The following is a 25673-nucleotide window of genomic DNA, read 5'->3' as shown; positions in this document are numbered from 1 at the left end:
AAAGCATGCAACATATGCAAATCAGTCATCAGCAGATCTAAATCTGATTTCATAAAGGCCAACAGCAAAAAACTTGCCTCTTATCCAAATGGAAGCCATGCCTTCTGGTCCCTTGCTAAGGCCATTGGATGCAACTTCTGCTCTTCTGCACTCCCCCCCCCCTCTCTCTCTCTCCCTCTCTCTCTTCTTGATGGCACCACTGTTTCTTCACCCAAAAATAAAGCTGACCTCCTGGCATCACTGTTTTCCTCAAATTCCTGCATAGGCGACCAAGGAAAATCACCTCCTGTCATACCAGAATTCAAGCACCACATGCCTTCTTTAGTTTTCAACAAAAAGAAATCAGAAAACTACTAAATAACTTGGATACTAGAAAAAAGTCTTCTGGTCCTGATGGCATCTCTCGAATTGTTCTCAAACACTGTGTGCTCTAGAGTTAACATTCATCCTGCATTGTCTCTACAATCTATTATACATATCTGGTACTTATCTCAACATGCACGCAATCTCATATCCATCCTATTCCAAAAAAAAAAGGGCAACAGAAGTCTACTGTCAAAACTACTGCAAAATTACTATCACACCTCATCCCTCTCCAAAATAATAGAAAAAGTCATAAATAACCAACTCCTTTGCTACTTAGAGGCCTACCAATTAACCAGCGATCACTACTGATTTTGGCATTCACGATCCACAGCTGACCTTGTAGCTTACTTCACCAATCACTGGATGCATGCTAAGGAAAGTTTCAGAGAAACTTATGCTGTCAACCTTGACAAGTGCAAAGCTTTTGATCATGTGTGGCATCTTGGCCTGCTTAATAAATTGTCATACTTTGGTATCCCTGTCAAACTCTGTAATTGGGTATCCAACATTTTGTCTGGTCATTCTCTGTGAGGCATGGTAAATAGCTCCCTCTCTTCGAGCTTCACCATCAATGCTGGAGCATTTCAGGGCTCTGTCTAATTACCTACTCACTTTCTCTTGTTCATAAATGACTTATTCACAATCACCAGTAATCCTATCCACATCTCTGCAGACAATAGTACTATTCACTCATCTTACTCATTTGACAAACCATGCAGTACTCTGACATCCCAAGCTACAAGATCATCTACAACCAGTGCCTTAAATATTGATCTTCATACTATCCTTCAATGGGGCAAGTGCAAACGTGTCATGTTCAATCCCATCAAAACAGTCTTGCCTTTTCTCGTGCAAAAGAGATCCCAGCTCACCTACCCATACCCTTAGTAAAACACAAATCAGCAGACAAGATCAGATCTCTCTGCTTGGACTAATGTTTACCTCCAGTCTCTCCTGATATAAACACATCAACAGTCTCATAAGCATAAAAAAGAACTAGGCATTCAAGAGGCTATGTTACTCCCAAACAACTCCTAACTACAAATCCCAAATCTGCCCATGCTTAGAATACAGCTCACATTTTTGGGGGTGGGTGCTCCTTAAAGTTCTTAATGCTATCCAGAGATAATAAGCAATTAGGCTCCTTGATGATTCCTCTCTCACAGATTCACTTTGGCCTCTATCTCACAGATGCAGTGTTTCAGCACTGTGTCTATTCTACAACTACTTCCATGGTCGCTGCTCCAGTGCAATGGCAACTATCATTCCTCCAATTTCTGTTGCCACTGTTAATCCAAGAGCAGTAGCAGCCACACAGCATCCCTTTACTGTGCCACTGCAACCACACTGAACCTGCTTCTCCGCTTCATCTTTTATTCAATCTACCTCTGTCCTATGGAACAGCCTTTCTCACAAAGTATTCCCAGCCTGCAGCTTTTCAAAAAAAAAAAACTTCTATCTCACTCCTCATCTGCACTCCACAGATGACACTGATTGTGCTTATAGGTCTCTTGACTTCTTGAGTATGGGATCAATGTTAAAAAAAGTTCCCATTACTGTTTATAAATATTTCTTCAGTAGCCTCCCCCCACACTCATGCACTTGTGATATCTCTCTCTCCTTTGCAATTCTTCCATCCATGGAAATGTCCAAGCTGATTTCTAAGATTAAGTCACCTGTCTTCTTATTCCACATAAATTCCTTTCTCCTCGACATATCTCTGTCTGTTGAGCCTCGAAGTCAAGATCACATGGTCATTCTCATCACCAATGGGGAGAAGTCTGATCTCAGTTGCAATCAGATCTTCTGATGCTATGACCATATCCGAAACTTCTGATCCTCATATTACCTCTGCTACATCTTGCCTGAGACAGCTGTCCCTCAAGAATTCCAGAAATTCCATTTCCTTACTGTACATTGTTTTCTCTTCTAAATTTATACTGCTGATAGTTGAAATCTTCCATAATGATCATTCATTGTATTCATCTAAACTTATCTTCCTAAACATTTTCTGCTCATCACCCTCTGTGTTCCCCTGACTACAGCAACATTCAACTAAATATCTTGTCCTGCCCACTTCCACCTTACATTATACACTTTCAAAACTATCAGTGCCATTTCTTTATAAATTCTCTATGCTGAGTGGATACAACTCATCATAAGTTACACTCCTCCAAACTATTTGTCCATCCTATCATGCCAAAATATGCTATACCCTTCTACTTCAGTTCCTTTCAGAACATCAACTTCTGTCAAACAAGTTTCACTGATTCCAATAACCTTTGGGAAGGCTATGGCTAATAATGCCACAAATTCACTTCCTTTATCTCTGATAATCAAGACATTTCTATAAAGAAACATCAATGCATTTCCTCATTTCTGTACCTATTATTATTCCCTCCAGACTCAATTTGACTCTGCAGTATACCATATGCTACTGCATTTCCCAAATGACTAACCCAAAAGAGGCCATCCTGCTATCATCCACCTTGCCACTTCTAGTTTCTTAGCCCTAACACTCTCACCTGCCCAGATAACAACAATCTCTCCAGATGCCTACGTCCTTCCATATTCAAATGCAGTTCATCTCTTGTCTATTGTCAAATGCACTTCAAGAATCCACATATTCCAGGCCTCTCTTATGGCATATTCACACTATTATGTGATTCATTATTGCTACTCTCCTCCTCAGTTCTGCATTATCATATCTGGACATTATTCACAAATTTCTCTCTCACACTTTTCTGCTGCATAATGACTGTGGAAGAATGATATTGTGGGATAAAAATGGGAATAGAGTTACTGATGCAGAGAACATAGTGGAATTGTTCAATGAACACTTTATTGGAGTATTTCATCCTAGAGGAGTCAGTTTTAATGCTAGAGGGATAGGGCTGGATCGAGGTTTAGAGGTACAGGAGGAGAGTGTGTTTCAGATACTGAATACTTTGGATGTCAGTAAAGCTGTGGGACTGGATGGTATTTCACCACAAGTTTTGAGAGAATGTGCTAGGGAACTGACAGTGCCTTTAACCTGGCTTTTCAATGAAAGTCTGGCTGTGGGAAAGGTGCCCAGGGAATGGAAGGAAGGTAAGATAGTGCCATTGCATAAGGGTGGTAACAGACTGGAAGTGTCTAATTGTAGGCCAATCTGTGTGTCATCAGTAGTTGTTAAGATCTTGGAGAAAGTAGTGAAGGACCGTATACAGCATTAGGCAGATGAGGGTAATGTTATCTGTGAGAGTCAACATGGATTTGTGAAAGGGCGCTCTTGTTTTAGCAATATGCTAGCCTTTTATAATAAAATTACAAGAACATTAGATGAGGGAAAGGCATATACTGCAATTTTCTTAGACTTAGCAAAGGCATTTGACAGGGTTCCACATGATAAGCTGATATTTAAATTGCACCACATGGGTCTGGATGTCAGATTGGTCAACTGGATTCAGAATTGGCTGTCTGATAGGTATCAGAGAGTTGTGTATGGTGAAACAGTTTCAAGGAGGCAGAGGGTTACAAGTGGGGTCCCACAGGGCTCAGTACTAGGACCTATATTGTTTAACCTTTATATCAATGACATTGCCAGTGGATTGCAAGGGGATATTCAGTTGTTTTTGGATGATGCGAAGCTGGGAAGGATTATTAGTAATAGTGCAGATGTGGTAGCCCTGCAAGATGATTTGAATAAGCTAGATAGATGGGCAAATGAATGGGGGTTTCAGTTTAATGCAGCAAGGTCTTGAGGTTTGGGAAACAACGATGGGACGCTGCATACTCCATGGGAGGAGTTATACTGGAGGAAGTAGGAGAGACAAGAGATCTGGGGGTTGATGATTGATAGAAATCTGAAATTTAGGGGACAAAGGTGGTGAAGGTAACACAGAGGATTGCTGCAATTATGAGAAGGACACTGACCTGCAGAGATAAAAGGGTTATCATTCCATTGTATAAGTCTCTGATTAGACCACACTTAGATTATTGTTCTCAGATTTGGTCCCCAGGATTTGAAGGGGATAAATTAACTGTGGAAAGGATACAAAGACGGATGACAAAGATGGTTTCAGGACTGTATAAGGATAGTTATGAGAATCGGCTGAGGGAATGTGGACTGCAGAGTTTGGCGGATAGAAGAAGGAGAGGTGATATGATTGAGACTTTTAAACTGTTGAGAGGTGGTTACAGGGTTGACACTGGGGAGTTCTTTCGCTTGGTTGAACAGCGAGAAGGAGTGATGACAAGAGGCCATCCCTGGAAGTTACGAAAGGAAACTGTGAGCAAGAGGGTGAGGAGTTTCTTTGCATGGAGGGTGGTTGAACTGTGGAATGCATTGTCTGATGGAGTGGTGAGATCGAGAACGGTCAATGAGTTTAAGGAGTGGTATGATAGACTGTGTTTCTTAAGGAGGATCTCCCTTCGATGAATCTTGACAGACTTTATGTTCTTAGGAAGGACCTCTCACGATGAGTCTTTTGACTCCATGGAGGCCTGAATAATAATAGTAATTTCTAACATTAACCTCAGATTTTGCAACACCACATTCATGATACCTCTCAGGTCATTCGTACCAACCATCACTATCATCTCATCTATGTTCTCATCTCACTGCATTGTCATAGTGGCACCCTCTATTGTTCCTGTAAGCAAGCATTCCTCCAATATTCTAGCATTCTTACCATTGGGTCTCCATACATCACTCCCCTTACAGATCCATTCATTCCTTTCTTCTTTTTTTCTCTTTTTTTAAAATTTTAATTATTTTTTTTAAAAATCATATTTTTGTCACTGTATTGTTGCATATAAGGTCAGATCTATCCTATAATTAATTTTTCAATTACTAAAAAAATATAAAGTAAGTTTTAAACAAAACATGTCTCTTAACATGAATCAAATGACCTCCATAAGGACTGCATCTGGTTGATGGCATAGTTGCATTCCACCCATGTGGTTTGAACCATTTTCATTGAAGGTTTAAATTCAAATAATTTGAACCATGAAGTCAAAACTCTCTGCTAAATTTCTAAATCATTCATAACTTAAATTATAACAGTTGTCAGTGATTGTTTCACCACCTATGAGTGCATTTATAGATGTTTAACCGTGTTTGTCACAGGAAAGTTGGGATTTTCTGCATTTGTGGACCTCAAAACAAAAACATACCGATCTTCTTTATGCAGAGTTCCATCTACAGAAAAAAATAACCAATATAGAATTGGATTTCCACAAAATCACTTCTCATCAGAAACAATGTCATTCGTCTCATTAAATTATTTGTTTTTATTATTGAAAATGTAAATTTCATGATTTTTGTTTCTGTTGTAATGCATATTTAATAATTAAAAAAAGTTTTATGTTTGTAATTTATTATAATTCAAAAAAAAAAAAACCTTTATAGTTATTCATGTTTGAGTAAAATATTACAATGATTTCTGCCAAACTGCCTTTGTCTCTGAGAGGGGATGCACCAGTGTTACTAAAATCATAAAATGGAGTCACAAGTACTGAAAGTTTGGGATATACTGCTCTAGATAACAGTTTAATTCATATGTTCTTTTAGAATGGACACCTATATGGTAAATAATCATGTAGGTGTCCATTAAAAAGGCAGCTATTTGATTTATTGTAATAATTATCTCTTGTAGGTAAGCAGAGGAATAGATCATATCTTGTCTCTGATGATATTTGGGAATGGTTAAAAAATTTATTCCATTTCTTGTTCCTTAAGTGAATCAATTTTCTAAGTAGATGCAGTAACATTTTGTATCCTTGCTAGATCTGTCAGGCGAAGAAGAAATTTTGAGTTCTTGCTACAACTAGAATTTCATTCAAGGTATCTTGAGTTCAAGAAAAATGTAGCTTTCTTGTGTGTGTGTGTGAGAGAGAGAGAGAGAGAGAGAGAGAGAGAGATCCTCTTGAAGGAGGCAATGGTCATATTATTAGAATAGAATAGAATACAAAGATTACTGTTTGATACGGGATCCAAGAGAGTTGATGGTTTGCTCTCGGAGTATTTATTCCATGCAGCTCTTCCCTCTTAAAAATTAAAAGTTACTAACCTACTTGGATGACTTTAATCACTATTTATCTGTCAGGAAAGTCTGCCATAATGTTGAAGGCCGAAAGTAATTCTGCACATGTGCTTTTTTTAAATAGAAAATGAAATATAATATAATGCTGTAAATGTCTGCACTAATAGTATAAATAATTACAGAGAATGTGATATTATGATAAAATTTATCCTGTATCTGTAAAATTTACTTACATCTACTTAGAATTTGGAAAATTTATGCATATTGAAATTTTTAGCACTCTTGTAATATACACTGTTCAAGACATTCAACATTCACATATAATAAATTTTGGAAACAATATAAGAACCTACCTGGTCTCATTTTAATACTAAGATTTTCTCTAATTAAGGCAAAAAGTGTAGTGGTGAAATTAACCTTTCCTTCTTCATTTAATGGCATGTTCATTCGTATTAATTTCTAGGAAGTAAAATCAGTTATAACAATAATTAATATAACATAAAAATAGCATTCAGTTGAGTTCAAGTTCAATTAGTAATCCAATTTTTCTAAATATTTTAAGTAATTCAAGTCAAGTAATAAAGTGATTTTTTTTAACAACAAGGTCATAATAATAATAATAATAATAATAATAATAATAATAATATGCTTCAAATTTTCTTCTACACACGATTATCAAAAATTGACAAATACAAACAATCCTCTAATGTCGTTTCAATTCTTCCTAAAGAGGACAGGAAGTAAGCATTCTTTTATTGTTATTATATACATGAAGTGGTACACAGGATGAAGCGAGAGCTGCAACGAATGCAGGAACTTCTGGTGAGTGGGTCAGCTGATATCAGAAACAAAGAAGTGTGAGAAAAGAGAAATGAGTGCTTGACTAATAGAGAAAAGGAAAAATCAAGGAGTGAGTCATTTATGGCAATTCTATCATAAGAGGTGTGATTGGCAAGAGAATGACAAAACTGTGCTTCCCAGGTGCAAAAATTAATGATGTTAGTGAGACTATTAGAGTGCAAAAGGGTAAAGTGAAAGAGTTAATTTGTTTTGGCTAGAATGAATAATTTGAAAGGAGAAAAATATGGCATGACAGAGGACATGAAAGAATCACTGGAAGTAGCAAAAGAAAAGAGTGAGAAAGCTAAGACAGTGAGTCTGTGGTCGTGGTATGACAGAGTAGAGCTGAGAAGGAGGGCCACAACAGCAAACGACTCAATGCATAGGTTATGCAGGAAGAATAATGTGGAGTTTGTGGCTGCGTGGAGCGAGTCTGATGGACAAAAGAACTTATACAAGAAGGATAATTTGCATTTGAATGGATTTGGTGTTCAGAGTCTGGAAAAAGTGTTGTTGAATGAAGTGAAAGTGCAAAATTAGAGAAACTGGACCTTTTAGGGGGGAGAGGAGCTGTTGAGTGGATATGCAGATATCAGTGAAGCAGTTGATTGTAAGAATATGCATAAAATTCCTATGTTATTCTGATTTGTTACCATTGGTAACAAATCAGAATGGGATAGTTAGTATAAAGTGTGAGGATAGGATAGCAGTGGGACTATGGGGCTTTTGCACTTTATGTATACTAATGCATTCAGAACAACAAATTTTATGAGATCATTTGCTGCTCCATCAAACAATATGTATTTCTGCCATGCATAAATGAATCACCTGATCAGCATTATTAATTCCCTCTCTTTCCCTCTCTATAGTGGCTGTTTATGATTGATTAGTAGTTATTTACACTATTCAAACAAATCTCTTTCCCTCTCCTCGTAGTTTTTTTTTTTTAATATGACATTATAAATTAACTTATTCATGTCTAGACTTTATAGGATCTTGTGCTATTCACTCTACCCAGCAACTTATAGGACACACATATCACAAATGTCAATTATTTAATAATTCATTCTATTTACACTTATTTTTTCCTTTACATTTCCCATTCTCACATGACTTATTGATGGTTCACATATTTACACCTTTGAGTAATTCAAATATACCAACCAAATAGAGCATTCTCCTTCATTATTATTTTTTAATATATTTAAAACAAACCCATTGTTTCCCAACTCTACACAGATTTGGTTACAATTAATTGATAAATTAAGGTATTCAAAGTTATCCTACAATTAATTGTACTAGACCAATTAAGATGAGCGCTAATGTGCTAATAAACTTTCACACATCAATAAAAAAGTGGTCAAATTCATGTGAATTTTGTATTGCAGGCTGCATAAGCCACACAACAGCACACCCAGCCAAAATGGGCATGTGACACCACTGACTAGTACCTAAAAGTTTTACACAGCAAAAGCCTATTAACAATTAATTACATATATTATTTTTGATAACTTCCAAACTGTAACATATAAGTGAGCAACTGGAATAGAAATGGCAAATTCGTTACTGTATGTATGTATGTATGTTGGAAAATTGCTAGTTGTTGCTATCATATTCTGAGGTATCACACATTATATCTTAGGTCCATGGCAGTTAAATTTTTGATGAAAGCAGACCATACTTGGAGTAAAAGTAAGCCTTGATTTTTATTGCATTGTGTAGGGATCCTAAGCTTTTGTGATGCTTCTTTAAATTTTCTTGTAAAACAGTTACGATTAATATATGACATTTTTATTTGTTGCCAAAGTACTTGATGGCCAGTAGTGGTTGTGTGGAATGCCTGGCCTGATTTATGCTCTCTTCTTTTTTCAACATCTTTTACGTGTTCAGAAATGTGGATCTCCCCCAACCTTCCTGTCTGGCCTACATGACAAATACCACAAGAGCAATAGCATGGGAAAATGGCAAACTCCCAAAATAGACCCCTGTGGCACACCACAAGTAACTTGCCTCTTCCAGGGTACTGCACCCCAATACACAACTTGGCGATATCACCCTGAGAGCCAGCTGACTACCCAACTCACAAATCTATCATTGAATCCATCTGGTTCAGTTTAGTTGCCAACTTGTATTGTTGAAACCTCAAATGCCTTTGCAAAATCAAAGTATACTTACTCTATATGCATCTCCCATGTCCAATACATTCCTTGCCATATTATAATACGTGGGCTGTTCAATAAGTAATAAGACTAATTTTACTGTGGCGAAACCACTCACCACAATATTAATTTCTGTGGAATAAAGAAATGTTGTTCTCTGTATTAACAAAAGAGGTTGATAGATGGAGTATATGGGCTGATGTGCCAGAGTTTCACGTGACTAAATGCAAGTGCTCATCGATGCACCTACAAGGCGCGACCAGTCTTCGAAATGGAAGCGTCCTTGGAACAGCGTTATGCAATTAAATTTTGTGTGCGTTTGCAACAATCGGCATTGGACACTTTTAACATGATATGCAAAGCTTTCCACGATGAAGCAATGTCGAGGGCAAGTGTTTTTCACTGGCATAAAACTTTTAAGGAAGGAAGGCAAAATGTGGAAGATCTTGAACATGAGGGAAGACCTTCAACATCCATCACAGAGACAATGATCAACACAGCAGTGATTATCATCAAGCACGTCAAAAGGAAGCATCCATTGCTGAAGAATGGCTTCTTATTGCACCACGATAATGCAAGGCCACATATTGCTGGTGGTGTAGTGGACGTTTTGCAGAAGAACAACATAGATATCCTACCACACCCTCCATACAGTCCTGAGCTCGCACTGTGCGATTTCTGGCTGTTTCCTCATCTCAAGAAACCACTAAGAGGCTGCCATTTCGAAAGCAACAAAGCATGTGTAAAAGCTGCGGGAGTGGTTTTGAAAGAACTCTCAAAAAACGGACTTTCACGTGTGTTTAAGAAGTGGACGCAACGTTGGGACAAATGCATCATCTCACGGTAGTTACTTCGAAAAAGACCATGTAAATGATGATGATTAAAAGTAATCTGTTTTCTGTATAAATATAGTCTTATTACTTATTGAACAGCCTATGTAGATAAACAAGTTGGTAAAACACGACCTCCCTTTAACAAACCCATGTTAACAAGCATGAAGAAGATCACTATTATCAATCCAATTTTGTATACTATTTCTGACCAATCTCTCTAATACCTTAACTACAACTCCAGATATTATTATTATTATTATTATTATTAAGGGTATCTCCATGGAGTCAGTAGACTCATCGCAGGAGACACAAACTATCAAAACAATATCTATTATATCTCTTCTTGAATTCATTTATAGACAAAGAGCTCACAAGTGAGTCAGGCAATGCATTCCACTCATTCACCACCCTCCAGGCGAAAAACCTCGTTCTCACACCCTTGTTAACCACACTTTTCCTTAATTTCCAGGGATGACCTCTTGTTCTTCCATCACTATCACACAGCTGAAACATTTCCCCTGCATCAATCTTATAAAAACCCTTTAGTAATTTAAATGTTTCTATCATATCCCCTCTTCTCCTCCTATCAACCAACCACTGCAATCCACAAGCTCTAATCTATCAATGTACGGAGCATTTTTTACATCACTCACCAACTTAATCACTCTTTTCTGAACCTTCTCCACAACTTCCTCATCTCCAAGGAATCCAGGTGACCAGACCTAAACACAGTAATCCAAATGTGAAAGTATCAATGCTTTATAAAGGGGAATAATAAACTCTTTATCTCTGGATGTTAGTGTGTTACTCAATAACCAAGTAATCTTATGTGCAATCTTGGACACCTTAGCAATGTGTCCTCTGAATTTCATCTCTCTATCCACCAACACCCCTAAGTCCCTAGCTCATCAATCTCTTGGAGTACCATTCCATCAATGTAGTACACAGCTGGTAATCTTTTAATTCCAAAATGCATAACTTTACACTTTTCCACATTGAACTGACATCCATTACCTTTTGCCCATTTTGCAGCTTATTTAAATCATCCTGCAAAATCTCAATATCAGCTTGATTTTTTAATGTGCTACCTAACTTTGCAATCATCAGCAAACAACTGAATATCTCCCTTTAATCCATTTCCTATATCATTTATGTACAAATTAAACAACAATGGCCCAAGCACAGCCCTGAGGCACACCACTGTTCACCTGCCTCATCCTGGACTCTGCTCCTCCATACACCACCTTCTGGTATCTTTCCCTGAGCCATTCTCCTATCCATATCACCAGTTTAGTATCCATCTCCATCTGCTGCAATTTGTGCAACAGTATTCCATCGGATATCCTGTCAAAAGCCTTAGCAAAATCCAGAAGTGCCACTGTGTAGCCATTTCTTTGTCCAACTCAGATGTCATACTATTATAAAAAGTTAATAAATTGCTAAGGCAGGATCAACCTTTAACAAAACCATGTTGGCCTCTATAGAGTATCATATCCTGATCCACCCATTCTTGAATTTTGTCTTTAACCAACTTTTCCTATACTTTTAGCACCACTCCCAAGATGGTGATTGGCCTGTGATTAATTACTGCAGTTTTAGAGCCACCTTTATGCAAAGGAACTACTTTGCCTTCCTTCCACTCCCTAGGGACCATACCAGAGTTCGAACGTAAGTTAAATAACCGAGGAAGAGGCAATGACAATTCCTTTGCAAATTCACGCAACACCCGAGCTGATATTCCATCTAAACCTACAGGAGTGTTCGCATTTAAATTTTGCAATATACTAAGAGCTTCTGATTTCTTAACTTCAATTCCCACATTAGTTTTTGCTACAGGGATATCCTCCAAGTGAGGATATACAGAGATATCCTCACTTGGGTGATAGACTTTTGAAAAGTGATCACTCAGTAACTCTACTATTCCATCTGAATTTGTCATCTCAATACCATCAGCACCCACTAAAATTATGATTCCGAAGTCATTCTTCCTTTTACATGCCACATAGCGGAAGAACTTTTTGAGATTACCTTTGATCTCCTTGGCTAAGTTCTTCTCATAATCTGATTTAGCTTTGCTTACTATGCTGGTAACCTTCCTAGCTTGAGCCTTGTATTGCTCATGGGTGTACTGATTGCCTTTCTCCTTGTAAATTCTCCATAACATTTTCTTTTTTTTGCAGATCAAGCTTGATACTACTACTACTCATCCATCTAACACCTATCTTGTTTGTCTTCCTGACCATGGGGATACAATCTGATATTGCCTTCCAGATACCCAATGATTTTATCCCATGCACTGTTAACATCTTTCCCCTGCAATATGTTCTGCAATGGGATGGCTGCAAGCTCACTCTGAAGCTTGTTATAATTGCCTAACCTGTAGTTCTGTATGTACCCCTTCTTAAGAGAGAAATCCCCAAATTTTGCAACTTCCCAAGTCAATACCACATGATCAATTTCACCAATTGGAGGTAACGAGGACATCTTACTTATGTATATATCCTCTGAACCAATGACCAGGTCCAACACTCTCACACCACATGTCCCTTCAGTCGTGCTGCTTCGAATAATTATCTCGTAGAAGATGTATGAATTCCATTTCCACTTCCCACGTGATATTTCCTCCTTCCAATTGATATCGCCATAACTAAAATCCCTCATGATAATCACTAACCCTGTACTCATTGCACTAATTTGCTGATGTATGAATTCAATATCAACCCCTATACCTGTGGCCTATAGCAGCAACCAACTGTATATTTGGTTGCATTGGTCATTATTTCACACCAGTCTGCCTCAAATGAACTATCATTCACATGGCAATCATCTTGATATACTACTTTCTTTGGCTGCAACTCATCAGCTATCATCAACAGTACTTCCCCCCCCCCCCCCGTTCTATCTTCTCTATCCTCCATGAAAATACTGTATGTATACCCATCACTTTCAATTCCAGTGACCACATCTTCTGCTGACAGCCAAGTTTCACTAATGCGTACAACTTTTGGTGAAATTGCACTAATGCCAAAAATTCTTCCCTCTTATTTCGAATGCTTCTTGCATTGGTATACAAAAATTGCAGATTCCCTTTAGTTCTTGTACCAGCTTTAGAACTGATACTACATGTCACTAATTTCAGTAGTCCCATGCTGATTTTTATCCACTCTATTCTGCAATTTATTCCACGAATAAGGATCAACAAATATATAATCACTGCTTAAGTTTCTCCCTCTTATACTCAATCTTTTCAATTTTAGTTTCCCTGCCCAATTACTTCAACTTGTTCAGAAAAAAGTAACTTCTTCAATCGCTTATGACTTTCCATGTTCAGATGCAACCCATCTCTTGCATGCAGCTGTCTTTTGCCTTCAAACACACTCCAGACATCAGATATACAGATCACACACCCAAAGTTTCTGGAGATTGGTACACAGTCATTCTCCCTTTACCATGACTAAGGCTGCATGTATTCCTGTTGCTTGCTTGATGAGAAGTGATGTTCTTAATATTGACTAATGTTTATTATATGCATTCGAATGTGTTGCCAATTTAGCTAAATTGCAAGGTAAAATATTTGCATTTCTTCAGGAATTAAAAAAAAAAAAAAAAAACTCCTTGTTTTTCTGAAGACCTTACATCATGTAACTTAGCCTGAAATTATGTGGATACTTATCAGAAATAAATTTTCAGAAATGGTGGTAAAGGTATGAAAAGTTGGTCAAGGCTGGACTTCAGGAATGGATGGACAAAAACATGATATTCTATGAGACACACCATGACTCTGTAAAAGGCAGGTCTTGCTTTAGTTATTTACTTGCTGAGCAAATTGACAGCAAGAAATGAAATTGAGTTAAAGAAAATCACTGCACTATGATATGGAATGCAAATGAATTTGAAAATCGTAGGGAAATGTATTATGTAAATTGAAGCAAATATAAATGGATTTGCAGCTGGTGAGATGTATAAGAATCCATCTGAAGACAAACATGAAAGAGTTGTGTATATGGCAGAACAGAATCAGGCAGAAAGATATGTTACCAGTTGTACATCACAAGGCTCTGTAGTTGGACAGCAATATTTAATTCATATATTAATGACATTGGTGGTGCTTTTTATTGGAGAGTGGGTGATATCTAGTTGTTGATGATGGTACTAAGTTAGAGATGGTAAAAGTAAATAAAATTGGTGTAGAGATTTTTCAGGACAATTTGAATAGAGTGATATTGTTAGCAATGGCTATCAGTTCTATGTGGCAAATTGCACGTTTAAGGGCCAAAAATATTTTCACTTTGGACCAACAAGATTTCAAGTTATCTATTACAATGATAAGATGGTGCTGCAAGAAACTGATGAAGCCATGGATTTGGATGCAATGGTGGATAAGAGTTGAAGTTCAGAGTACATAATGCAAAAGAGCATTATGTACTCTGACAGTACAAAAAATCCCTTGGATGTTGGGAAAACACATTGACAAGTAGTAACAAGGAAGTTATTATCCCTCTTTATGAGGTTTTGATTCAATTCACATCTGGACTACTGTACTCAGATTTATTTATCTGTATATTTTGCAGATTTTTTGTGATTCACTGTCTTGGGCTGTCCACCACCTTGTATGACTTGGCTCTATCAAGCATGCAGTTTTCCTTGAAATTGAAGGAACATTTTCAAAAATATCACTTCATATCAGATGATACTATTCCATCAACAAGATGTTCAGCTCTATCATGAAAGTAACCAACTTAACATTTCAGAATTGTCTAAGCTGCACAGGTGATTATGTTGAGAAATAAATGTAAAATGCAGAAAAAATCATTAGGAAGTTTTATAAGAAGGAAAGACAATCATATCTCAAGCTTGTCTTCTCATAATAAAATGGTGATGTCATGACTAATTATCAGCAAAAATTTCTCTTTCTCTGTGATCCAGGCATTGAAGACATAACTTTGAGACTAGAAAACAGATACAAGTGGCATAGTGTCATAACATATTCTTTTGCAATAAAAGAAAAGGAGATGATGTTATATTTGATAATTGGGTGAATTGACAGATTGGTATCTATATTATTTTCAGACCTACAAAAATTGGTAAGATTTATGCAGAAGGTTCATTGTAACTATTATTTCTATTATATATTATTCAGTCATTATCACTGTATTACTGTTTTCTGTGATAAAATATCCATTCATTCATCTAATGCAACAAGTATATTTTTCTCAAAACTTTGCAATCTCTTACCAGTTGCTGGCCTGGTTGGTCAAGTGGTCAGCATACTAGCTCCAATCAAAAAAAGCTGTTGGTTATCTGACTATGGGCAGAGATGTTTGTGATTCTCTTTAGGTGGGAGACCACTGCATCCCACCCCCACACACACGCTAGTGGAAGACTGAAACAGCTTGAAAAAGTTCCATGTTTAGTCTCTAGAGGATGGCTTCCAGATTATGTAAAAAGTAATAAATATATAAAAAAAGACAAATAAAGTGAATGGCATAGATATTATGAGAATGGTATGATATCATGAGTGTAATATGTATGCCAGTGGTGCACTCAGGATTTATCTTGGGGGGAGCCGAGTTGAGTAATGATTTGAGAATAAACGCTACGCATTGCATATGACCTATGACTGAGCATCTGCAGTGATCGCTAATACATGAAACCATGATCTCCTTGGGCCCAGCTCGGGCAAATGAAGTTGCACCTGAGCACTACCTCGTTCGCCTTGTATTCACAATGGCCATGATTCCCGAGAGCTATAGGGTATTCCCACCTCATGTGACCGATAATTCATAAGTAGTATAGAAATAGAAGACACGACACAACATTAAAAAAAAATAATTTTAATTAGGAAAAGATTTTTGGAAAATTTTTCTAGTGTGTTTTTCCTTTTTTCTTTTTTTGGGGGGCCCAGGCCCCCTTCCCCCTCTGGGTGCACTAATGATGTATGCATGGGTAGATGTTGCTGATGTGGAAAGGTTGAACAACAGAGAAGCACAAATGTTGGTATGCAGGAAGTGCAATATGCTAATGGACCATAAGACTTGTTTGAATCAGAGTATGAATGTAAAACTTATCGCGAAGGAAACTGTATGAGTTACCATAGGAAAGTGTGTGAGAATTATGATGAAAAACAGAATGTAAATGATGATAAGGTGATGGAATAAAAGTATGTGTGATGACAGTAAAATGGTGAGAAAGAATGATAGCAAAAAATTATGCAAGATTTGAAAGCCCAGTTGGTGAAGATGAGGCAAGAGATGAAGTGAATGTGGAGTGAAATGAAGAGAATTGTAGATATGTATGGAAGTGTAAAGACTGAAATGAATGATGTCCAAATTATCCAGAAGACTCCCAAGTGGCATTGTATGTGTAGTGAACAAAAACAAGGTTTGTTTTTCCAGGAGGTAGAATGACTACAATGATTGAGGAATTGGATATGAGGAGTAAGCAATATGACAGTGATGAGATAAGACAGAGGGCAAGGATATTTATTATATGACACCTCCAGGGAGTCCAAAGACTCATACCAGGAGGGCACTCTACTCTACTTTGCTAAATACATCTAACTCTCTCCACCCCTATTTAATTCTCCTACTATGACAGTACTACCATTAATGCCACCTACCCATCATCACTAACAACAGTATTTTTTGTCTGTACGTGGGATGAAAAACCTGAGTTTCTGGGAGAAAAGACCCTGCTACCTCTGTATGAGATCGGTTATGAATTAGGCTATAGATTATGAATGATGGTAGAGGAAATGTGTGAAGAGAAAGGAGTGCAGTTTGTGAATGAGTGGAATGAGTTTGAAGGATGGATGGAATTATATAACAGTGGTGGGATGCATTAAATAGATTTTGGTGTTAGTCATTTGGAAAGGGTGCTGCTGGAAGGGAGAGTAATGAGTGGAAAGAATGGATCTGAGCAAGTAAAAATCAATGTTGAAGAGTGGACAAGTAAGGAAGGAAAGATTGAAGTGGTGATTATGAATAGAGAAGTTGATAGCATGAGTGCAGAGAATAAGAGAACAAATGCACCAAACAGACAGTGAGACTAATGGTGGGCAAGGGAACACAGCTGGAGAAAGGTTGATGCTCAAAGAGGAAGTGAAAGTATGAGTAGACAAGAAAATATATGGAATGAATGGGGAACAGCTGGGTTTGAAGAGGGTATTGGGATGGATAACAAGAGAGAGAGAGAGAGAGAGAGAGAGAGAGAGAAAGAGGAATGACTCAAGAAAGGCACAGAGTAGTTAAATCTTAACAAGGGATATGAAATTGTTGCATTGATTCTATTTGTTAACCCAAAAATTGTTGGAATAAGTGAGATGTAGTTGGACAAGGATGACATCCTAACAGGAATAGAGATGGGGTATGATATTTTTCACGAAGACAGAAATGCTAAAAAAGGAGAGGAGTGTTGTTGATGACAATAAAGGAGCTATGCCCATGAAAGGGAGAGAAATAAGAAGGAAACAGTGGCAGTATGGTGTAAGATAGAGGTGAATAAAATGAAATACTTAGGTGAATGTTGCTATAGACCTAGTAATGTGAACAGTAGTGACCATGAAATATATAAGCAAATTAGCCAAACAAATTGGAGGCCTGAAGTGGCTTGAAAAAAAAAAAGTTCCAGGTGTGGTTTCCAGAGCAGGGTTTCAGGACTAAGTAAAAAATAAATGTAAAATACAAAAAATAGATATAAAATAGATAAAAAATCCTTAGCCCACCCACAGTACAAAATGTACAATAGGTTTGCATATAAACTTTCATGGATGGGAGAAACATAAAAAAAAAAAAAAGGAAAATGATGAACCTTATGAGTGATTTTAATAAAGGCAATATAGACTGGGATGACAGGATTGCATCTGGAAGTAAAGAAAATGGATTTCTTGAATGTTTGAGGGACAATTACCTCAGCAGTATGTAACAGAGGGTACTCAATGATTGAGGGTCTTGGGTTTCATCATCTCATCAGGTAGTTATAAATGATATGTCAAATTGACTTCTGGTTAGTGAGAATGACCATGAACTGACTCAGCCATGGGAGGAAAAGATATATGTAGAACTACAAAGCTGGTGCTTATGAAAAGCTCAGGGAGACAGCCTACATGGAATGAAGAGTTAGGCAGAAAGAAGAATGCTGCTTGGATAATGCATATTCCGAGGGTCAGAAACAGTGGGGGCTTGTACATAAGCACTGCGACACTACAGTACCCCCAAGGAAAAAATGAAAAAATTAAATTTTGTTTGTGTTTATAAATAATAACAATGCTTACAACATTATATAAATGCAATACAACATGTTAAAAGTTACAGCTTATGTTTTGACATTGATTGAATAGTTAATAATTTGAATTGTTCGAATAACGTTTTAGCTTGCACTGCACTCAAATGCAGTGTCGGAATTATCATGTTAGGCCAATTGCAGATGGTCTTGCAGATATTTGTTTGCGCTTCTCATTGCACGTTACCAGTGATTCTGACACTGCTTGTTTGGGCAGTGTATTGTATGCTTGCGCACGTTATTTCTGTGAGATATGAAACTTTTATTATTGGTGTTTGTTCGTGGTGAGGGTGAAATATTTTTAATAAAGCATTTTTTTAATATGTAAATTTATTTGCATATTAATAAATTGGTTACTGATTAGGAAAAAAATATTTTATTTATTTTTTTTTTTTTTTGTGTATATGCAGCACCCCCACTTAAAATTTTCACCACCCACCACTGGTCAGAAAGTTAAATAATGCAGGTGTGAAATAGATGAATGAAGAGATTATGCCTGCAATATAGAGGAAGAAGACATTATGGAGACAACATAAGGTGAGTGGTAATAATCACTTCCATGAGGAGTACAATTAAAAGACAAGGAAGGTGATTTGGTTGGTAAGAATAGTAAAAATGCAGCATGAGAAGCAGTTAGCTAATAAAGACAAAAAAAAACAACAACAAAAAAAACAAACATAGAGACTTCTTTTGGTATAAAGATACCTGATCCTTGTGAAGTGACATGAAGTATGAAAGAAATGACAGACTGTGAGTAAACAATAGGTATATGGGGATCGTGCAACCTGATGTCAACAAGGCTGTGGGACTTGATGATATATAACCATATATTTTGAGGGAATGTGCCAGGGAACTGACATATGCATTTATCATACTTGTTGAATTGAGTCAAGTTCAAAAGGAGCGGAAGGAAAATAAGATTGTATTGCTTTGTTAGGGGGGAGAAAATGAACTTAGCTTTAATTAGAGGCCTGTCCATGTGTCAGGTGTTGTAGATAAAGTGTTGGAAAGGTTAGTGAGAACCAGAATCTAAAATTTGGTTAATAACAGTGGTATTATCTTTGATTGAATCACCTTCTTCTTCTTATTATTATCCAAGAACCCAGAGAGTCAAAGACTCACCTAGGATGTCCTTTTATCATACACACAAATCATCATACCATGTTTTAAACACACTCAAATTCTCTGCAGACACCACACACTCAGGCAAGGCATTCCAATCATTCACAACTCTGCAAAAAAAAAAAAAAAAACTGCTTCTCGCTCCCCTACTCAAACCCTCTTTATACAATTTCCAGGGATGACCTCTGGTACTCCTCTGATCTCCCACTATTTCCTGTAGAACCTCTCCAGTAAATATAAAATTTCACCTAAATTTCAGATCCTTATCTACTATCACCACCAGATTTCTTATTTCCTCCTCCTCCAACAACAATATATCCCCACCAAGCACAAATTCTGCATCCCATTTTTTTTTTCCAAATTTTAAAACCTTACATTTTGCAACGTTGAACTCACATCCCCATTTCTGAGCCCAATCACTCAATTTATTCAAATCTTCTTGTAAGACTACAACATCTTCTCTACTCTTCATGGTTCATCCCAACTTTGCAACATCTGCAAACAACTGAATATCTCCATCCAAATTTTCACCAATATCATTAATATACAAGTCAAACAGCAACAGCCCCAAAACAGACCACTGAGGCACACCACCAGTAACCTTTCTTTTCCTGGATATGGATTATTACAATAAGGTGACAGTGCATTGAACAAGAGAGAGAGAGAGAGAGAGAGAGAGAGAGAGATGGATACACAGTAATATAGTTAGCTTTTACAAAGTCTTTTGATAGATTTCCACATGAAATATTGATGGTTAATCTACAATGGATTGGATATTAGATTAGTACAGTTTGGGGTAAACTTGTTTATAAACTGTGAGTAAACAAGAGGTATATGGGGATAATTCAACCTGATGTTAATAAGGCTGTGGGACTGGCAAGTGCAAGAAGAATGATTGTTATGGGAGATTTTAACTACAGTAGTATAAATTGGGGAGAGGAAGATGCATGTAGCAATAAGGGGATGGAATTTCTAGAATTCTTGACGGACAAATGTCTTAAGCAACATGTAATAGAGGGAACAAGAGGTTCAAGAGTTTTGGATTTTGTTATAGCATCAGAAGAGTTGATAATAACTGAGATGACATCTCTCCCACCAGTTGGAGAGAGTGACCATATGGTTTTGACTTGGAAAATGAACAGGCATGCAGAAGTATCAAAGAGAGGGGAAAGTATGTGGAATTATAAGGCAGCTGATTATAATAGTCTAAGACGTCAACTTGGGGAAGTTTCATGGAGGGAGGAATTGGAAGGCCGGGATATCATTAGTGCATGGGAAATTGTGAAAGAATATTTGTTAGCAGCAATAGTAAGCTGTATACCACAAGTGAAGAAGAGGACACAATTTGGAGTAAAGTGGATGACAAACAATATTAAACAGGAATTGCATGCATAAAAGAGACTATGGAAGAGATATAAGGAGACAGGTGAAGAGAAGATGCATGAAGAATATAAGACACAGGCCAGAAGAGTGACTAGTATGGTAAGGAAGGCAAAACTGAAATATGAGAGGAGATTGGCTCTTAGATCCAAAGAAAATCCTATGGAATTTTTTAGCTTTTTGGCCAGTAGGAGGAGTAATGACTGTGGTGATATTGTGGGATAAAAATGGGAATAGAGTGACTGATGCAGAGGACATAGTGGAATTGTTCAATGAACACTTTATTGGAGTATTTCATCCTGGAGGAGTCAGTTTTAATACTAGAGGGATAGGGCAGGTTCGAGGTTTAGAGGTACAGGAGGAGAGTGTGTTTAAAATACTGAGTACTTTGGATGTCAGTAAAGCTGTGGGACTGTATGGTATTTCATCACGAGTTTTGAGAGATCGTGCTAGGAAACTGACAGTGCCTTTGACCTAGCTTTTCAATGAAAGTCTGACTGCGAGAAAGGTGCCCATGGAATGGAAGGAAGGTAAGATAGTGCCATTGCATAAGGGCGGTAGCAGACTGGAAGTGTCTAATTATAGGCCAGTTTGTGTATCATCAGTAGTTAGTAAGATCTTGGAGAAAGTAGTGAAGGACCATATACAGCATTGGGCAGATGAGGGTAATGTTATCTGTGAGAGTCAACATGGATTTGTGAAGGGGCGCTCTTGTTTTAGCAATATGCTAGCTTTTTATAATAAAGTTACAAGAGCATTAGATGAGAGAAAGGCATATACTGCCATTTTTTAAACTTAGCAAAGACATTTGACAGGGTGCCACATGATAAGCTGATATTTAAGTTGCAGCACATGGATCTGGATGTCAGAGTGGTCAACTGGATTCAGGATTGGCTGTCCGATAGCTATCAGAGAGTTGTGTATGGTGTGGCAGTTTCAAGGAGGCAGAGGGTTACAAGTGGGGGTCCCACAGGGCTCAGTATTGGGACCTATATTGTTTAACCTTTATATCAGTGACACTGTCAGTGGATTGCTAGGTGATATTCAGTTATTTGCGGATGATGCGAAGCTGGGAAGGATTATTAGTAATAGTGCAGATGTGGTAGCCCTGCAAGAGGATTTGAATAAGCTAGATAAATGGGCAAATGAATGGGGATTTCAGTTTAATACAGCAAAATGCAAGGTCTTGAGGTTTGGGAAACAATGATGGGATGCTGCAAACTCCATGGGAGGAGTTATACTGGAAGAAGTAGGAGAGACAAGAGATCTGGGGGTTGATGATTGATAGAAATCTGAAATTTAGGGGACATATTGCAAAGATGGTGAAGGTAACACAGAGGATTACTGCAATAATGAGAAGGACTGACCTGCAGAGATAAAAGGGTTATCATTCCGTTGTATAAGACTGATCAGACCACACTTAGACTATTGTTCTCAGATTTGGTCCCCAGGATTTGAAGAGGATAAATTAACTGTGGAAAGGGTACAAAGGTGGATAACAAAGGTAGTTTCAGGACTGTACAATGTTAGTTATGAGGATCGGCTGAGGGAATATGGACTGCAGAGTTTGGTGGATAGAAGAGTGAGAGGTGATATGATTGAGACATTTAAACTGTTGAAAGGTGGTTACAGGGTTGACACTGGGGAGTTCTTTCGCTTGGTTGAACAGAGGGAAGGAGTGATGACAACAGGTCATCCCTGGAAGTTACGAAAGGAAACCGTGTGCAAGAGGATGAGGAGTGGTTTCTTTTCGTGGAGGGTGGTTGAACCATGGAATGCATTGCCTGATGGAGTGGTTAGAGTGAGATTAGTCAGTGAGTTTAAGGAGTGGTATGATATATATTGTGTTTCTTAGAGGGGTGACCTCCCCTCATTGAGTCTTGATAAACTTTGTGTTTCTTATGAAGGACCTCCCACTATGAATCTTTTGACTCCATGGAGGCCTGGATAATAATAATAATATATCAGCATATATTTTGAGGGAATGCGTTAGGGAGCTGACATCTGCTTTATGATACTTTTTATTAAGAGCATCGAATTGGTTCAAGTTTGAAGCAGTGAAAGGAAGATTTCATAGCTCTCTGACAGGTATCATCAAGTTGTGTATGAAGAACATGATAATAGAAGAGGACATGATAATAATAGAAGTCACCAGTGGTGTGTCTCAATGTTCAGTTTTATTATTATTATCAACTAAAACCTAAAAGACACTGTAATACAACTAAGCCAAAAAGTTGGCGCTCCCACTGAATCAAAAGATATCCAGTCAGTACATTGGTTACCACAAAAAAGATAAAGAGAAAATAATTCCCATCCTCCTCCCACCGTGGTGCGACTCACCAACAGCCCAACAAAAATTTACACTTATAAAAGCTAGTAGGATTGAAAAACCAGTAGTCAAGGATCTGAAACGAGACCACGACAATACCCCCAATATACTTGTCCGAATACTTAACGCCATATTATCAGAAACTATTCTACCAAACAAGGAAAGTAAAAACAGAAAAAAATTACCAGTTTATATGGATAAGAGACACCAAATTTTCCTGAAAAAGACACCAATCCAAATAAAAGCTGTAGAAGACTTCAACAGGCTGCAACATTAAAAGTAATATTGACGACTCATAAAGAAGGGAACAGCACACTAACCTACATGAATGCAGACCATCAAGCAGATGTAATCACCTCGGAACATGATAAGTGCCACATTCTGAAGTCAATAACAGAATGGAAACAAGTGACTATCCCCAAAAAAGGACAATCTATTCTCCACATCAACATCAGAAGCATTCAAAAATACTGGCTGATCCTGCAAACTTATCTGAAGGAAGATATAGACAACATAGACATTTAATACTGACCGAAGTATCTACGATAAATGAAGAGGCAACCATCTACCAAATGCCACACTTCCAACAAGACAAACACTGCAGACAAATAAAACGAGGTATAATAATATTTACCAAACATAAACTAGAAGTAACAGAAATAAACTATAAACTAGAATACGCAGAAAACATATGCATCAAAATTAAAAACATCAAACAAGAAAACTCCTTGATATTAAACACAATATACAGACCACCCAACTTAAGCACCACAAATTTTCTAGATGAACTAAACAGATGGCTTTCAGCAATGAAAGAAGGTGCCTCAGAATACTTGATCATAATAGGAGACATGAATATAAACATTAGGAACATAAATAACAACACAGAACAATACCCAGACCTGTTATCAGCATATAACATAACCCCATTCATACAGTCGTATACACGAGAAGAGATAGTCGGAAATACAACTTCATCCTATATTGACCATATAAATATACGGGCCCCCTCCAAACAGCCACACAGCAGCTGTCATAACATGCAAACTGGTAGACCATTATTTCACAGCATTACAGTTACACACTGAACCAAAACCCATAAAACTCACTGAGACTACAAAACAGTATTATAGCATTCTAAATGAAACAATAGTAAACGACGAAATCAGAAATACAGACTGGATGCAGATAGCATCTTTAGACTCTGCTGAAGCATATAATAATCTTAAACTTGCATTTAACAAAATATATAACAAAGCATTAACAAAAATAAAAATATGCTCCCAAATGAAACAGAATCCATGGATAACAGACAACATCTTAGCTGACATACAAAGAAAATATGCCCTATAGAAACAACTTAAGAAGTCGCCAAACAATATCGCTTTACAAGCTGAATACAAAAGAAAATGGAATCTCCTAACAATGCAGATTAGAATGGCAAAAAGAAACTACTACAGCAACAAATTAACAACAGCTCAGAACGACATAAAGGAAACCTGGCACCTGATTAATGAAATGCTGGACAATATATACAGAACCACTGCCTCAGAAAAAATAAAACACAGCTTTTCTTGCGACCCCAAATCCCTCAAACAGTTGGTAAACAACTTTAATCAGCACTTCGTGAACTCTGTCCAAAAACTACAAAAAACAACCTTTCCTCACACAAACGAACATTCTCCACTAGGTCCATGAGCAACCCACTCGATGTGGTTCCCCACAGTGACAAAAGAAGAACTTCTTCTTCTTTCACTACATGTTATTCCCACTTCCTATGCAGGGTCCACGTGTTACTTATATGTGACTTCTTGTTAGTACCAGTCCCAACCGACCTGTCGCCTAGTCTGCCACTGGGGGGATATATTTTTGGCTGCAGAAGGGTATGTTCACGGGGCAGGTTTGCCTGCTTGCGGGATGAAAAATGCCAGATAAACGGGCGGAAAAAACCCTACTGCCCACGCCCAGCTAACTTGGCTATACCTAAGGAAGATCCTCAAGTTTCTCACATCTCCGACAGGAATCGAACCTGGGACACTCCTTCCCTAGGCATATGGTTGCGAAGCACAAAGCCACTAGCCTAACCGTGTGAACTAACAAAAGATGAACTATCACAGGCAATTCAAAAAATTAACCTTAACAAAGGACCGGGGATGGACAGAATCAGACCAAAAGACATCAAGAAACACTCAACCAACCTAAGTCAAGTTATACAAAAACTGTTAAATAAAATCTTTGAAACGGGACACATGCCTAAAACACTCAAGACTGCATTAATCACACCCATACACAAACATTTTAAAAGAAACATTATAAGTCCTTTCTTTTAAGTTTACAC

At 37.5% G+C, this 25673-nt stretch overlaps 1 protein-coding gene across 1 annotated transcript in view; it reads right to left on the bottom strand.

Moving 5' to 3' along the window:
- LOC150100847 (voltage-dependent calcium channel type A subunit alpha-1-like) overlaps positions 1–25673 on the bottom strand; it is a 1659894-nt gene that overhangs the window by 232313 nt on the left and 1401908 nt on the right. Inside the window, exon 39 of the mRNA XM_090401918.1 lies at positions 6746–6851. Coding sequence (XP_090258044.1) covers positions 6746–6851 — 106 coding nt within the window. The remainder of the gene's footprint in view (positions 1–6745; positions 6852–25673) is intronic.

This window comes from Typopeltis vanoorti, chromosome 12 (genome assembly GCF_054136105.1).
Source record: "Typopeltis vanoorti isolate ZY-2024b chromosome 12, IOZ_Tvanoo_1.0, whole genome shotgun sequence".
Classification (NCBI taxonomy): Eukaryota; Metazoa; Arthropoda; class Arachnida; order Uropygi; family Thelyphonidae; genus Typopeltis; species Typopeltis vanoorti.
This window is presented reverse-complemented; position numbering and strand designations above follow the sequence as displayed.